This window comes from Macrobrachium rosenbergii, chromosome 48, assembly GCF_040412425.1.
Source record: "Macrobrachium rosenbergii isolate ZJJX-2024 chromosome 48, ASM4041242v1, whole genome shotgun sequence".
NCBI classification, from domain to species: Eukaryota; Metazoa; Arthropoda; class Malacostraca; order Decapoda; family Palaemonidae; genus Macrobrachium; species Macrobrachium rosenbergii.
In genome coordinates, this window is record NC_089788.1 from 12981413 (window position 1) to 12998946 (window position 17534).

The 17534-nt window shown below is 37.2% G+C and overlaps 2 protein-coding genes across 6 annotated transcripts in view; one reads left to right on the forward strand and one right to left on the reverse strand.

The window, feature by feature from the left end:
- LOC136831271 (protein tramtrack, alpha isoform-like) overlaps window positions 1-17534 on the forward strand; it is a 638889-nt gene that overhangs the window by 92406 nt on the left and 528949 nt on the right. The gene's annotated exons all lie outside the window — the stretch shown is intronic.
- Window positions 1-17534, reverse strand: part of LOC136831269 (myb-like protein X) — an 89384-nt gene that overhangs the window by 34429 nt on the left and 37421 nt on the right. Inside the window, exon 1 of one of the 5 annotated variants that reach the window (XM_067091366.1) lies at window positions 2753-3092. The exons of 3 other annotated variants lie outside the window; for them this stretch is intronic. Coding sequence is in view for 1 of the 2 variants with exons in the window: in XM_067091365.1 (XP_066947466.1) it covers window positions 13190-16164 (2975 nt within the window). In the remaining variant the exon portion in view is untranslated. Of the gene's footprint in view, window positions 1-2752; window positions 3093-12260; window positions 16165-17534 lie in introns of those variants that run through there. One more of the 5 variants, XM_067091365.1, reaches the window with a different exon arrangement.

Consider the following 17534-nt stretch of genomic DNA (forward strand, 5'->3'; position numbering starts at 1 on the left):
TTTATCACATGGTTAAAAATTACAACAAAAATTGCTCGGACTTTGTAGTGTTTCAAAATGGGAGGTAGTTGTAGTTAAGGTTCTCAATCTCTCCGATTTTCCTTTAAATCAACAGCAATTAGAAATTCTTAACCTGGGTCTTGGTTTTTGCTTGGGCACCAGTAAACAAGATTTTCTTCAAGGTATCAGCAACATAAATTATCATAATTTCAAATATCCAGAACATAATATAAACTTTCTGAAAGGTGTTATTCTTAGACAAAACTTGAATGAAAAAGATTTTGAGGTCTTGCCAAAAAGGCATCGAGAAGCCCTAGATTGTCTTATCAAAAACAAAGATATTATGGTTGTTAAAGCAGATAAAGGAGGCTCTACAGTGGTTATGAATAAACAAGATTACTTGAATAAAGCGTACCAGTTACTAAATGACACTAATACCTACACTAAATTAACAAACCCTCCAACCATTACAAAAACTCAACAGGATTTCAATAGGAAAATTAAAAAGATCGCAAATTCCTTGCAGGACCCCTCCCATAAAGAACTTATCTTGTCCAAAATCTCTGGTAAAATCCCCAGTTGGCCATATTTCTATGGTTTGCCTAAAATACACAAAGTAGGTACTCCCCTCCGTCCAATAGTTGCCACTTGTAATTCCCCGCAGAGTGTTCTTGCCTCTTGGTTGGCTAAGTCCCTTAGCCAATTACTCGGCACCATATCTGATGCTCACTTAATACACTCCTCCCATTTCATTGATAGACAAAGGAATTTTAACCGTTCCGATGTCACCTCTTTAATTACGAATGTTCCGCTTGATTTTGTTTTGGAAAATTTAAAGAAAAGACACGAAGAAGGGATTATCAGCTTTCCTATTCCATGTGACCAATTTCTCGACTTGGTTAGAATCTGTGTTGATTGTACTATTTTCACTTTTAATGATGAATATTTCCAGCAAAAATCTGGTGTTTCTATGGGTTCACCACTGTCACCAGTTTTAGCTAACCTGTGCATGGAGTTCATAGAAGTTGAAATATTAAAGAGATGTAACCCAACCTGCAAGCCTGCTCTGTGGGTGAGATATGTAGACGATATATTTATTATTTTTTACGGCGATGACGTAGCTTTAGACTGCTTACTGAATACTGCCAACGACGTTGTCGATTCTATAAAATTTACAGTTGAAAAAGAGGTTGATGGCAAGATTTCTTTCTTAGATGTCTTAATTCATAGGGATGTAAACAGTAACTCTTTCAAATTTTCAGTTTTTAGAAAATCTACTAACAAAGAAAATTACATTCACTATTTTTCCCACCACTCACAGCAAGTTAAAAGGAATGTTATCATTGGCTTTGTTTTAAGAGCACTCCGTATATGCGACCCCCAATTTCTAGATGAAGAACTCTCCCATGTCGTAGATACCTTTAGGTCTTTAAAATACCCGAAACATTTTATTTCTGACGCCATCAGCCGTGCTAAAAGGAGCTTTTATATAGGTCATGTTAATAAGGAAATAAGTAACAAGAAACATGTATCATTACCCTTTGAAGAAGTCTCAAGAGTGGGCGATTATATGAATAAATACCAAAAGGATATAAAGATTGTTTATACCTATAAAAACACCTTGGCAAAAGCCCTTACCAAGAATAATAACAGCACCAAGAGAAACAGCGGTGTTTACAAGGTTCCCTGCTATGATTGCAATGGTTGTTACTACGGGGAGAGTGGTAGGGGACTGGATGTAAGATTAAGGGAACATAGAAGGGCCTATGATCTTCATGCACAGGGGAGCGCTTTGGTAGCTCATAGTTTTAATTTAGACCACAAAATTAATTGGGGTGGTGCACGAACTATTTTTAAAAGTGACGATTCTCACGTGAGAAGATTAGTTGAAGGTGCTGCCATAAACATGGGAATATCGTTTGAAGATAATAAGTCATTTACTAATGAAGACCCTTTCATCAACTGGTTTATTGCCAAACACTACATTAAACATTTTAATTTCAAAACTGACGTTGACCGTGTGAAGATAGCCGACGTCCCTGTGGATGGTTCCGACTATGGCACCTATGCAGCGCAGGCAGATGCAACATCGCAAGTACGAAGATCAAGGAGATTGGCGCAACTGCCTGTTGAATTTGGTATTACATAACACCCGAACCAGCACTTCCGTGATGGGCTGTTATCTTCTCGCCCCGCCCCCAATTTTTAAAAACTATTTCATAAGAAAACTACCCTCACTTTGCATTTTAACGTTAACACTGATGAGGAACACCGTTCAGGTGTTCGAAAGTCTTTGGTTTTTACATAGTAATATATTTACTATATAATTGTGGATTTTTATTACTCATTATTATTATTATTATTATTATTATTATTATTATTATTATTATTATTATTATTATTATTATATTCGCAATGTTTGTAGCCTTACAATTATGTGACACACGATATGCTAGGAAACGAAAGAAAAATTGCTTTGCAGACATCTGTACTGAATTGTAAATTCGGATGTTTATTTCGTTGACGAGACAAAATGGGGGCCTACTGCTTCCTCAGAGTTATTTTTCTTGTATCCACGACGCCCTCAACTTACATTTTGTTGTCCGTTTCCTCTGCATTTTTTTTCACTTTTCGTTTAATTGTTTTTCTTTCCACATACGCAGTGCTTTCTGCTAACTCGCCGGACAGAGTAATGATCGTTTTTGTCTTTAATGTGAAATGTTTTATGCACGGGGAATGGTAATAATCTTACCGTGATGAAGATATTAGGTTCTTGACGCTCCTTGAAGGCACGAACAAAGGGTTCTCTCTCCTCTACACATCAGTCCGCCGATGTTTTGTAATCGAGAGTTTCTGTCTTCAGTAACGCTCTGTCGGAACACACACTACACCACTAACGTCTAAACTGACGTTATACACTTCACTAAGTTCGACTACGTCTGTAGGAAAGAAGGTACCTTCTGCAGGCGTATCCTTCTCTGGTACCTCGCTTCCCCATGGCAACACTGCAGCGTGTTGGTCGTTCATGACCTTGAATAGGCTTCAGTGGGTAAATCCCGTTTGGTGGGTACGTCTGGTGCTTGCTGAGGAGGACCGATGGTTTGGCTTTTATAGCGGTGATTTTATTTTCAGGCCGGAGACTGAAAGACGGCTGCTGTCGGTGTATTCTTGCCTTTTATTATAAGATTATCCGTCATAAAGAAGTTAAGAAAGCAAAGGTTTACTCACCCATAATTTTATACATTATACACACACACACACACACACACACGTATAAATGGCTTCGTCTCGTTAAATCCCATAGTGCCTCTTGTGTTAGACTAATAGGTGAATTATTTCGTAATTGATAGCGAGTAAATGTTACCGGTTTCGACCAGGGTGGAGAAGGGCATGGAATTACCAAACTTAATCCTTTAATCCGTGACAAAAATTTCTACGATGTACTAAGACAGCATATTTAATTATATCCCAGCGATTAAATTTAATATCATCCCAACAAATCCCTATACTCTGGGTAGTTTGTTTAAATTCAAAGATAAACTTGGCCCTTTGATGACCTCATGTGTAGTGTACAAGTTCAGTTGCCATAGATGTAATCAAGGGAACTACGTGGGATCTACGCAGCGGTTACTAGGGGTCAGAATTGATTACCACAAAGGCGTCAGAATTGATTACCACAAAGGCGTTAACTATCGTACTGGTAGCAAACTTGCTAATACTGAATTTTCCAGTGTTAGACAACACGCCAATAAATGCAAGCGTAAAATACAATACAAAGATTTTGAAAGATTGGGACGGGCACCGAATGGCAAACTACTGACAATCCTGGAATCTTTGCTTATTAAACCACTTGCTCTTCAATTGAACACGCAGTCTTCCTCGACCATCCTTTACCTTACGTGCGCTGCTGCCGGTCATTTCCGGTTTGTTCCCTCTGACTGTTCGTCCTTCCTCTCTCTCTCTCTCTCTCTCTCTCTCTCTCATGATGGTTGGTTTAGCTAGTTCTTCGCTGGGAGAGTGGGTTCCGTTCTCAGCTAGCACTCTGCTGGCCGCGAGTTCGAATCTCCGACCGGCCAGCGAAGAATAAGAGGAATTTATTTCTGGTGATAGAAATTCATTTCTCGCTATAATGTGGTTCGGATTCCACAATAAGCTGTAGGTCCCGTTGCTAGGTAACTAATTGGTTCTTAGCCATGTAAAATAAATCTAATCCTTCGGGCCAGCCCTAGGAGTGCTGTTAATCAGCTCAGTGGTCTGGTTAAACTAAGATATACTTAACTTCTGCTATAGCTAGTTTTAATTTCGTAATTTATAATGTATTATGTCTTGTACTTACTTTAGCGCTTTTAATATTAATTTTATTTATTTTTGTCTTTGTAGCTTGAAAATGAAACCTTTGTGTTTTGAAAGCCGCCAATAAATGTAATTAAAGGACCACCTGGGAAGTACTTCCTCCTTCAACCGTCTTCTGTATGTTAGAGTTTCTACAGCAAAATCCACCGTGCTTTGCAGCTAAGCCCCGCCCACTGATTACGTCACTATCTTTCCAATGTAGCTGATTGGTTGACAAGGGTTTTGAAAAATTGGTTAATCTGTGGTTCTTTTCAACTTCATTTATTTTGCAATGGTTGCATTACCGAACTAAAATACGTTCTGCTGATTATCAAAAGGAAACGTTATATTATCCCCTGAAATAAAATCATAATACACATCTTCCTAAAAATGGTAAAAAAATAGGAAATTTTGAATGAAATAAGCAGTGTTGTGCGGTCGGCAATGTTGTTGGTTGTAAATGAGGTTCACCTGAATACGGAGGTGACACAGGGAATGTCTGCGTTCGAATCGGTGCGCTTGATTTACAGGACAGTGATAACTAACGTCTGATATTGCAATCGATAACACGTACGGTGGGGTGACAAGGCAGTGGCTGCACTCTACAAAACCGGAATAGGCTTACGTTTAGCATGAAGTTACAGTATGAAAGGCTATTCGAGTCATATTGGATGTAATTGGCTGAGAATTTCCTTAAGGACATTTTCCCCTTTTGAAACAAGAGAATCATAAAAAATTTCGTAGGCCTATAATTATAATGGCCTGTGTCTTTTTGTCGGTTTACGCAGCTTATGACATTTGGATTATAGTCCTGTCTTATATTGAGCTGTTTTTATTGTGGTTCTTCTTGTGGTTATTCTTGTTTTTTGTTGCTGCTGTTATGGTGATTGTAGTGTCTTCGAAAATTTTTCATATGGTAACCTAATATTGCAGATTGAACATACACCTAATCACAAAATACTGGTATCAAAAATTATATGCTTAATATTGTTTATTGAAATTTAGTCATACGTTTTCATTAAAATAATCGAGAGCTTTATGAATATAGTCTACGCTAGAATCTCGTAACAGCAAAGAGAGAGAATTTACTGACTCTTATGTACCCTTTTGTCCTACAGGGTAATATACAAGAATGCCCCCAAAATCAAGAGATTCATGGGCTACTCGGAGACTTGTTTGGATCATCTCGTCCATAACTTTTTCAGCCATCACTTATTTTTTCTTATTTTAGAAATGCTACAGCAGCCTTATGTTTACTCATCACAGTAATATAATTTGTTATCCCTTTTGTAAATATATATTCACTATAATTCATTGAGAGCAGTTTGGTGGTTGTTTGTAAGGCTGAGACAGCCCCATGATTGATCTGTGTGTGTCATCGGCTATGTGCCCACAAGTTTTACTTTTATTCTCTGTGGTATAAGTGGCGTTACACTTACTATGGCCAACCCCACATGTATGCATGTATGTGTATATGCACGTGCTTTTACGTGTGCATTCCACCGTATGCGTATATATCGTGGAGTTGAAACTACTATATTAATTAAAAGCTACTCTATTTCTAACAGGTGCAGGTAGAAAACTATTTACAATAAGAAAAGGCCCCGCCCCGCCTTTGTCTCAAAATATAAGAATTTGATGTGTAGGCCTATTCCCTGTCATTGTCTCAAAATAGAAGAATTTGATGTGTAGGCCTATGCCCTGTCATTGGCTGAAATTATAAGAATTAGATGCGTAGGTCTATGCCCTGTCATTGCCTCAGAATATAAGAAATTGACGTGTAGGCCTATGCCCTAACATTGCCTCAAAATATAAGAAATTTACGTGTAGGCCCCGCCCTGTTATTGTCTCAGAATATAAGAATTTGATGTGTAGGCCTATGCCCGGTCATTGCCTCAAAATATAAGCTATTGACGTGTAGGCCTGTGTCCTGTCATTGTCTCAAAATATAAGATATTGACGTGTAGGCCGATGCCTTGTCATTGTCACAAAATATAAGCATTTGATATGTAGGCCCATCCCCTGTCATTGCCTGAAATTATAAGAATTTGTTGTGTAGGCCTATGCCCTGTCATTGCCTCAAAATATAAGGATTTGATGTGTAGGCCTATGCCCTGTCATTGCCTCAAAATATAAGAAATTGACGTGTAGGCCTATGCCCTGTCATTGCCTCTAATTATAAGATATTGACGTGTAGGCCTGTGCCCTGTCATTGTCTGAAAATATAAGATATTGATGTGTAGGCCGATGCCCTGTCATTGTCTCAAAATATAAGATGTTGACGTGTAGGCCGATGCCCTGTCATTGCTTGAAATTATAAGAATTTGATGTGTAGGCCTATGCCCTGTCATTGGCTCAAAATATAAGAAATTGATGTGTAGGCCTGTGCCCAGTCATTGTCTCAAAATATAAGAAGTTTACGTGTAGGCCTATGCCCTGACATTGCCTCAAAATATAAGAAATTTGCGTGTAGGCCTATGCCCGGTCATTGCCTCAAAGTACAAGATATTGACGTGTAGGCCTGTGCCCTGTCATTGTCTCAAAATATAAGAATTTGATGTGTAGGCCTATGCCCGGTCATTGCCTTAAAATAGAAGAATTTGATATGTAGGCCTAATCTCCCAGTGACATTAACATTTTGACATGCAGGATTATGATGAATTAATTCCATAATATCGGAACTGGCTGCATAAGTCTATACTTCATTTCAATTAATGTGGTCTATGTGGTATCGTTAATGTAGGCTAACACCAATTTAAAAGAAAAAAGCGAGATGCTTGTGTATTTAGACTGTCCATGATAAAAAAAAATGCATAGACAAAATGATCCAAGATCTTCATAATGATATATAACTTAATATGCCTTTTACGGAGATAACAATTGGATAAGTCATAAATTCCGGGAACTCAAATCTTTGATGTCATCGCTCATGCACGGAGCTCAACATTACCGAACGGAGTCAGATCCGTACTGATAATCATATAATCATTTGGATTCCAATTACTTTCGGAATAAATCACATGCAAAAGGAAGTATAGTATTTGATAAGTGGATCTCCCCTGGCCAAGATCCGAACCAGGGCCTTTTGGTTTAGATACAGAAACAAACAGTCGACTTATACATTTGGCTGTTTGCAATTTCAGCCCGGCCGGCTTCTGCAATTTTAAGTTCTGTAGTTAGAATCGAAAACAACCCACCTTCACCTTGATAGGTGATTGCCGAGGTTATACAGGTACACCTGTATTTAAACTCGCTAAGATAAACGGCATTGACTCAATTTTCAAACCGAAATTCATTATTGTTTTTAGTTGGAGATTTCAATTTAAGTATTTTTTTTTCTCAGTGAAATACACGGGAAAAATTATCAGATTCTTATACAAGGATACATGAGAGACGTAATAAAGAACAGATGAGGCTTACCTCTCTTCAGTTTCCGTTATGGATTCAGATCGGGGCTTTTTGAGCGGTATACTTACCATGTCAGATGCTCAAAATAGAAACTGATAGTAACCATAGTCGGACCAGAGTAAAAGGTCAAAGGTAGATAGATCTGTAGAAAATGAGGCATCCATGCCAAACATCATTTCCCTTATATGCAAATAGGCGTTGAAAGACTTCCTTGTGATCCAGAGAAAGAAACTTCAATGAAATCAGTTAAAGTATTGGTTCGGTAGCTATGGGCTTAGCTTATTTCATTAAAGGATCTCTTGAGAAACATCGGCAATGCGTTACATATACTCAGTCAGGAAGCCAAAGATTTTCTTTAGCTGTGAAAAGAAAACTGATGAGTTTTACAAATAAATTATGTAATAATGTGAAGAATATAGAGAGTGTATATTTAAATTTAATGTAATTTATGTTCGTATTTCTTCATGTATGATGAAAACACCCGTGCACTGTAGGCATTAGATAAGGTTCTTTTCAGCGTCCCTTCGGCCACTAGCTGCAACCCTTTTCATTGCTTTTACTGTACTCCGTTCATATTCTCGATTTTCCATCTTCCTTTCCTCCCCCTTCTAACAGTTTATTCATAGTGCAACTGCGAGGTTTCCTCCTGTTAAACCTTTCAAACCTTTTTATCGTCATTTTCCATTTCAGCGCTGGATGACCTCATAGTTCCCAGCGCTTGGCCTGTGGCGTAAATCCTATACTCTCTCTCTCTCTCTTTCTCTCTCTCTGTATGATGAAAATTTACCATTTCCAAAATAGCCTTTAATTCGAAACTCCTCTGCTTATAAGTAAAAAAAAAAAATACCACAGAGTATCGTAATCCTTCAATTTCCACATTGTACAATCACTCAAAAAAGTTTTGCAACATACTTCAAAACTTTTCGGACAACAGCTTATAATAGCGACATCTGGCGCTATTTGGCAACTCAGTTGTAAGCGCAGGAAACAACTGAGCACTATTGGTGGGTCCGAGAAATTACCTGCAGTTTCCCATAAGCAGGGCTTTTTCTGATACTGCTTACTGTTGTCATATTTTACTTAATTGAAGGATGTTACTATAATACTTCAGAGGTCATTGCTGTTCTTATGTTTTAATATTTTCATCTCCAACTGCCATCACTAACGTTGTTTTATCTCCTTCACATGTGTGAACTTTGTAGACATAGGCCTACGACTGTTACAAGTTAAACTATTAGTCTTATTAACATCAACAAATACGACTTTTGTAAAGATTTGCTTCACATTATTATTAATTAAAAATTTCTGAATGACTAATCCTATGCATATTGTGAACTAGTGAAACTTAATATAAAATATACTGAACTAGACTAAGATTTCACTTCTATTTTTGTAATACATAGAATATAAACGCGCACACATACATACATGTATACATACATACATACATACATACATATATATATATATATATATATATATATATATATATATATATATATATATATCATGAGTAATTTCTCATTTCTTTCATTGCATTTCTTTCATTGCTACTTAGGCCTATCATTTTGATGCCTCTTATGACATTAACTGAATATATAACGCCTATTTTTGTATTTCTTATTATCTAAGTTTCTAAAGAATTAAAAGTAGGTAGAAGTTCAACATTAATTTAGTTAATGCTAAATGCCAGTATGCCAGCAGTGAAGAAGACTACCATGCTCATCAGTGGAGAATGTCTCCTCATCGCAAAAGATGACTCATACAGAAATCATCGGCCACTGGATTTATATTATGACGCAAAGCCTAGCCTCTATTCTTTGTGTTTTGCTGATATGAAGTGTTTCTTGGCAGGAGTGTGATGAAATAATATCTTGGTCTCATGTAGCCTGTTACGGATGGTTTGAGCAGCAACTTGAAGGGAGAGCGTAATGTTCTCTCTCTATAGCAACATCGGTTGTCAGGGGGGGAGTTAGGCGGAGCTCGTTCAATGATCATCCGATGATGATCCTTAACAGTAGTTTTTACAATGAATTTATCATGTTTCCTCGTTCTCTCTGTTGTTGTATCCCTCTATACATGGTTGTTTTATTTACGCTAAGCTGCCGAGCAATATCTACGATAGTAACATTAGTCTTATCAAGCTAATGATTGTGGTGCGGATGAGTCTCTTGCCCAACTTACCGGTGCAAGTGATGTGACAGTTTAGTATAACTTTCCTGCCCGAATGTGGAGTCACACGATAACATACGACGTTATGAGATTTTTTCTTTTTTGTTTCTGACAACGATAATGGTTGAATTCTTTCTTTTTATTTATATATAATTTCGTTGATGATTATTCAATATTATTTTATTAGTTCAATAAGCTTTTATCTGGACTCGAAATATAGTTTCTTCTTTGACTCTTTTGCCCAATCATCTGAAGTGAAATTTTTCAAAATGTTTCGTCATTTTTCGTAATATGAATTTTTCACTCACCATTCTTTTTTATATTGTTAACCGTATGATTAATAACCAAAATCGAAAAAGAAAATTACATTTCCTTGTAAATATCAAAAGAACAAATTACTGTTAGGTGAACGAAAACTTCTGGAACATGTTGCAAAACATTTTTGAGTGACTGTACATCCTCACCCATGGCCCCCGGTGTGATTCCAAATATACGTTAAGCCATTCCGCTCCAGTATCAGTCAAGTCCTCTTTTCTGTCTTTCACATTTGATTAATTTTCAAACCACCACTCGATATTCCTCCAGACATAATTTTTCCTTTTGTATCTTTTGTTGTGGTATGGCGCTGCTACAACTCGTTTTACTCTTTTAAGGTACTTTCCCAAATTACCCACTAAATTTTCAACATATCTAATTTAAAACTCGTACTCACTTATTCTTGATTTCAATTTTCATACTCGTATGTGCCACTGAATTAACATTTCTCTTATCGGGTTCCTACGCCTGAAACAGTTTTTATTCTGCGTCTAAACCCCTGTCTGCTCAGTGACCCCTGGTGACCTGTGACGTCACCCACAAGGTTAGCATAGTCTTCGTATGTTCCTCATATTTTAGTGTCTTACACTGAAGCTCTTTTTTCCTTCCAGCTTCTCCTTTATGCTCATCACTTTTTAGTTTTCTGTAAAAGAAAACTACTAAGTTAAGTATACCTTAGTTTTACCAGACCACTGAGCTAATCGTGATTAACAGCTCTCCTAGGGCTGGCCCGAAGGATTAGACTTATTTTACGTGGCTAAGAACCAATTGGTTACTTAGCAACAGGACCTACAGCTTATTGTGGAATCCGAACCACATTATAGCGAGAAATGAATTTCTATCACCAGAAATAAATTCCTATAACTCTTCATCAGCCGGCCGGAGACTCGAACTCAGGCCTAGCGAGTGCTAGCCCACAGCTCTACCGACTCGCCCAACGAAGAGCAAGAAAACTACTGTGATGGTTGTTTGTGTGTCCGTCATCCGCACTTTTTCTGTCCGCCCTCAGATCTTAAAAACTACCAAGGCTAGAGGGCTGCAAATTGGTATATTGATCATCCACCCTCCAATCATCCAGCATACCAGACTGCAGCCCTTTAACCTCCGGAGTTTTTATTTTATTTAAGGTTTAAGTTAGCCGTGATCGTGCGTCTGGCACCACTATAAGTGCCAACAACGCAGGCCACCACCCAGCCGTGGCTGAGAGTTTCATACAGCATTATACGTTGTACAGAAAACTCGATTGCGGCGAAGAAACTTCGGCGCATTTTTACTTGTTTTTTTATCAAATTAATTTTTTTGGTTATGATTATTGTCACATTTTCAATATTTCCTTTCCATTTAAAATCAAAACTAAACACCTCCAGTCACTCATCTTCTCACCATTTCATCATAGAACTTGTCCTTAAATATATTATGAGCTACTGAAAAAATAAAACCAGCTGCTTTTCTTACCATTTGTACCTGAGACATACTTTCAGTTCTCCCTCTTTGCAAATCATTTATTCCGGCAACCAATTACCTTTACGGAACTCAGTCCCCCCCCCCTTTCCCGTCTTCCAAATCTGGCCAGGCGGAGATTCAGATTTTCATTAGCCTTTTATCTTTGTTTTCACTTTGACTAAATACGCTTACTTTTTCTGTGGCTGCCATTTGTTTTAACTCAGTTTTGTAAATAACACATCAGTATGTTTTTTTGTTTACCCATTTCGTCATTCTTCCAGGCATTAGCTGCTAACCCTTCTCTTACCGTGCATTTGTCTGCCAGTTTCGTCACGTCAGTCTTCGTTCTTCCTACTCTGTAACACCTCATTGTATAACGAGTCTCTTACAAGCATAAGTAGTTCGTTATATGTTTTGGATCTCGTTGTCAAGCGCACTATGAAACACTTTGGCATTCAGGTATTCGCTCGACATTCTGGATTTCGTTTTACAACTAATTGTGATTTTTTTTTTTTTCAGGCAGTAAAGTATTCTTTAAATATTTTATTTTCTTGTAAAACTATCGCGCTCTTGTGAATGAAACCAAAGTATGAATTTCAACGTTTATTTCTGTTTCAATCAGTTTCGTAGCAACTAGGCACATGGATAAGAATCTGTAGTTAAAGTGGCTTCCATTTGTTCAGAACGGCCAGGAAAAGGATAACAGAGCAACAGCTCACAGTTTTTCCGATTCATTTTCAAACCTGTGCATTATCTTTTGTTGAAGTAAATTGAGTAAATTAGGAATGATATCACCTGGTATAAAATTGTGCTGTTAGTGTATTAGTTTGCTGTTTACTGAATGGTGTCTATTTTTAAACTTGATATATATTTGGTTAGGATTAAGCATTGCTTGACCAGACTGCCGGTACTGAATTGAATAAATTCTTTTTGATGCAAAGGCTGATGTAGGGCAGTAAACCTAATGCACTTATGTAGCCCAGACCAAAAGAAAGCCAGAAAAGCAAGGGCATAAAAAAAAAAAAGCTTTGGGCACTCATACTTTGATGTTGCTTAACTGTTCAGTTAGTTGAATGCTTTTATAAATCTGTATGTAAATGTCAGAGATTTCTCAACTTACATTAATTTGTTAGTTAATATCCTTTATTTTTAAACCAAGATTGTTATCCCTCCTCGCTATGGAAGTTGGATTGTATTTTATGAATATCAAGGGACTAAATAGTTTGCAAGCAGCTGTAGGTACGGCAATGTTGTCTAAAGTTAAAAGACATTAAGTGTCTAAAGCTTTCAGAGTACATCTTGTGAAAGGAGACTTCAGCATTGCATTTAATGGCTACTGAAAATAATCCAAAACGTGACCTAATAGACACGTTGTGGTAGGCATATATTGTCTTAGATGTAACGAGGATTCATTTATGCCTGAAGCAAATTATAAATAGTGGTGTGATAAAATTTGTTGAATGTGTGTGCCCACAGTGAGAGCATTGATATGTTAGTAGCATTTTTCTAATAGCTAACCCTACTGAGGTCCGAGAAACTTGCGCCAGAGCTTTTTTGTCTCTGCTTGAAAGTAAGTTCCTCTAAAGCAGTATATAAGCCAGTTCCAAGAAGATCCAGCCACGCAGAGCCACCACGTTATAAAGTGGAATACTGGTCCGAAGGGGAAATCAGTTGTCCTTTCCGCTGGAAACAGGTGTTTGATGATTAAGATAGAAGCCATTGGTACACAGGATACTAGGAAAAGTATCACCATCATTAGGAATGTTCGAGTGATCACTTGGAGTTTTTCTCCACGCCTCTGGTCATGAATCATTATTTCTAGTCGCCCCCTTTGGAATTCTTTGAAACGATAAATTACTATCGAAGCAATAGAAGCAGTGACAATTACTATTCCTGCCATTCCACCTATGAATAGTTGTATTGTGAATAGTACTGATGATAAAGGATCCTCAAGATTTCCAATATTTAAGGTTAACTTTGTAATTGGATCAAATGAACTGACAAACATAATACCTCCAGTTTTCTTATTTTCACGCATGCTGATTAAAATGGCACAGATGATATTCCAGGCCCACATGATGATAATCCCACAAATAATGTGTTTATTTTTGAAATAAAGCATTTTCAGCATCAGAAGACGGTCAATGCCTAGTAAAGCCAGTGACATTAATGAAGTCATAATGGAGATGTTCATTGCTATGCCAGTGAATGCAGGCCAGCCTTCTCTTTGAAACCTCACATCCTGGAAGCCTTTTGGGTAATCTTTGACAAGTCCCGTAAAGTTTTCCAAGGGCCCTAGTTCAGTCAAGTTGTAGATTGTGAGTTGATCATTCATGAGGGAGTATGTATCAATTAGGGCTTGCAAGGCTGATGTAACTCCAACCAGTAGGTCAGACAGTGCCAGCGATGTGTACAACATGAAGGCATGTTTTTCAATTAATTTTGAACAAATTATTATTATTATGACTAGTATGTTGCCAGTTATTGTCGTAATGGTAATGATACAGCAAACACAAAACAGAGTGATTTCTAGTGCCTTACATTCAGGAGGAAGGTAGTCCCATTCAGGCACATGTTTTCCAGTTTCCTTCCAGCCAATCAACTTATTATACATACATGTTGGCCAAAATTTGTTCAACCGTACTGTTTTTAAATCTTCAGAAATGGTTAATGGAAAGTCTTTCAAACAAGCTGCGTAGGAAACCCCAGTTGATACAGGACCGATCGCGTAGACTTTATCGAAATGATCGTTTTCCTTGATTTCAAGGGAAAAACTGCCATTTTCGATTTCTTTGAGGCATTCAGTATTGTTTGTTAGGTTGGCAGTCACAAATATCTGTAGAGTTTTCTGCAGGGATTCTAAATGCAGGTCCTCGTCAACTTCAGTTATCTCTGGTGAAAAGTTTTTGTTTAAGTAGGAAATTCCACCCAAGATCTGAGGATGTGTGTTAAACCCAAAGTCCACAGTAAAGATCTTATTTTCGTCCTGTTTTTTGAATTGCTGTGCAAGTTCTTGTATAGCTGATTTATTCAGTGGCAGCGGATGTACTAGGAACTGAAAGAAGCGGGTTTCGTAGTCTGAACCATCCTTGATGAGGTTTTGACAGTGTTCGTTGGTCTTCTCATATAGCGGAACATCAGTGCAGCCCCGAAATCTCGTGGTATTTAATAGGGCTACTTTTTCCCTTCTGACAGTAATCAGTAGAACAGCTTTTTGATCGTCGCAAATGCTTTCGAAGTCCATATCATTAGAGAGAAAGAGAAATAGGTCTTTGTTATCCCCGTCGTGACTTGATGAACAGTTGTGGAAAATTATCCAGTTTAATTGGCTCCATATTGACCTTGCGTCTGCTAGTTTAGTGAAATGTTTGTTTGTTACAACATTCAGTTCTTCCGTTTCGATGTAGCGAAGTAGACCAGCTTCTGAATGGCTGCCTTCAAAGACAGGTATGTTAAACTGACTTGTGTTACGTGTGAACTTAATCTTTGAAGTTGCGAATTGGTTGTATACTGTTGTATTGATCATGGTATAAGAGGAAATTAAGGCCTGTATCATAAGGTTTGAAGGGATAATTGAATAGCTGAGATCACTGCGTAGAGAGACGACTGACTCCTTCTCTGTAAGATCTGCAGTGATCCATGCATCAGTGTTTGTGGTGTTTCTGGGAGTCCCATGACAGTAGAAGAAATTTTGATAAACATTTTGTATGATTCTAGACTCTGTTGTGTAATTCAGAGGATGTTCACACCAGCCATTATCTTTTTGATCCGTAAATTCGCGAAGAATAATAACAGCTTTTTCGGTTTCAGACAAAGTCTGGTTGTCATTAGTGATAAACACTATTGCTCTTTGGACGTAGGGTATTTTAAAGGCAGAAAAGCAGAATGCATTCTTTTTAGAGTTGCAGAAGCGTGAACCCAACCCATTTAATGTCCGTCTACAGGTGTCATTTCTCGATCCATTCAAACGGAGAATGGTAATGTTTGACCAGTGTGAATATTCACTTTCACAAAGTAACTCGTCACAGCCCTTTAATAGTGAAGTGTTGAAGATGTGTAAGTACGCTAATATTTTGCTGTAATTTCTAGTGTCATTCTGAAACTGACATTTCCAGGGCAGGGATGACATGAGTGTAACCCTAAGATCACTCTCTGCAGACCTCGCCACATCTTTGTCTAAAATGTCTCTGCATTCTTCAAAGGACATCCTTACAGTTTCACATTTGGTACTGTTCTTGCAGTGTATGAAGGGATACCAGAGAAAGGCGTTATCGCCTCTTTGCACGTATTCCAGATCGAAACTCTCATCCTTGGTGAGATTCGAACAGGACTGATTGTTATTATTCCCGTTCTGGAGGTATAATACCTTTTTAATTTCTTTGCGAATTATGCTTTTAAGACAGTTCCTTGCCTCTGTTCCATTCATTTTGAAGAAGAAGTTCAAGTTAGTTTCGATGAAGGTACCCTTATATTTGATCCCTTGGCAATTTTGTCCTGCAAGAAAAGAGGATGTGATTGTTAAGAAAGGCTGTGGTTATGATGCTGATCAACATTCCACAGTAAAAGGATTTCGATACAGTTGAAATTAAATTGTTAGTGATACACAAGAAATATATTGCATTTTGCAGTTATGTGTTATTACCTTTCTGTATTAAAAATAAAGTTGTCAGAAGATACGTTACTTTAATTATCATCACTTCACTGAATAAAAATCTCAAGCAGAGCCACAACCGCTCTTGCCCGGACACACACACACACACACACACACACACACACACACACACACACACACACACACACACACACACCCATGCTGAGAGAGGGTGAAATATAATGTCCAAATCAGTACTCTCATTAAAAGGTTTTTGTGGCTTCGTTTGTTGTTTTTCTTAATTATATCTTGGGGGTTTCGTTGACAGCGGCGAGAACGAAAATAGTAATTAAAATTGTGATGGTAACTGAATATTCAGCCTAATGACATACTGACTTTTGGATAACTTGTATCCCTGCAGTTTTCGCAATTTGATAACACAGTTTTACTGCAACGGTCCTTCTAGGTTCTGCTGTGACGCAAGATATTGTTTGGTAAAGTTTAAAGAATTTTGATATATTGTCTTCGGATTAAAACTGACTTTAGTCTTTCAGCTTCTCCATTGTGTATTGTTTGAGAGTAACCAGTACATTATTTTTGTGTGTGTGCGTAAAAATGCTGTCAAGCTGTAAAGGAAATATTTCAGTACCCGTACAAGTTAGCAGTGCAACGTAATTTGAATAAGCTCAATTTTATGTACTCGGTAATATTATATGAATGCTTACATACATACATGCATATATATACACTTACACACATATATATGTATGTATGTATATACGGTATATATGTACATGCACATTATATATATATATATATATATATATATATATATATATATATAATATATATATATATAAATATATATATTATATATATATATATATATATATATATATATATATATATATATATATATATATATATATATATATATATATATATAATCAAGTATGTATGTAAGTATTCATATAATGTTACTGAGTACATAAAAGCGAGCTTACTCAAATTCCATTGCACTCCTAACATGTACGGGTACTGAAATATTTACTTCACAGCTTGGATAAAGCCATTTTTCTTAGGAGCATTTTTACTTATGAAAAAGAAAAAAAATTATTCCATTGCTTACTCTTAAACAGCACACAATATAAAAGTTGAACGAATAATGCCAGTGTTTTAATCTGAAGAAAATACATCAAAATTCCTTTACTATTACCAAGCAAGGAATTTGTAACCTCCTGCTTTCCTAAACTTTTTGGATAAGTTATCTGTC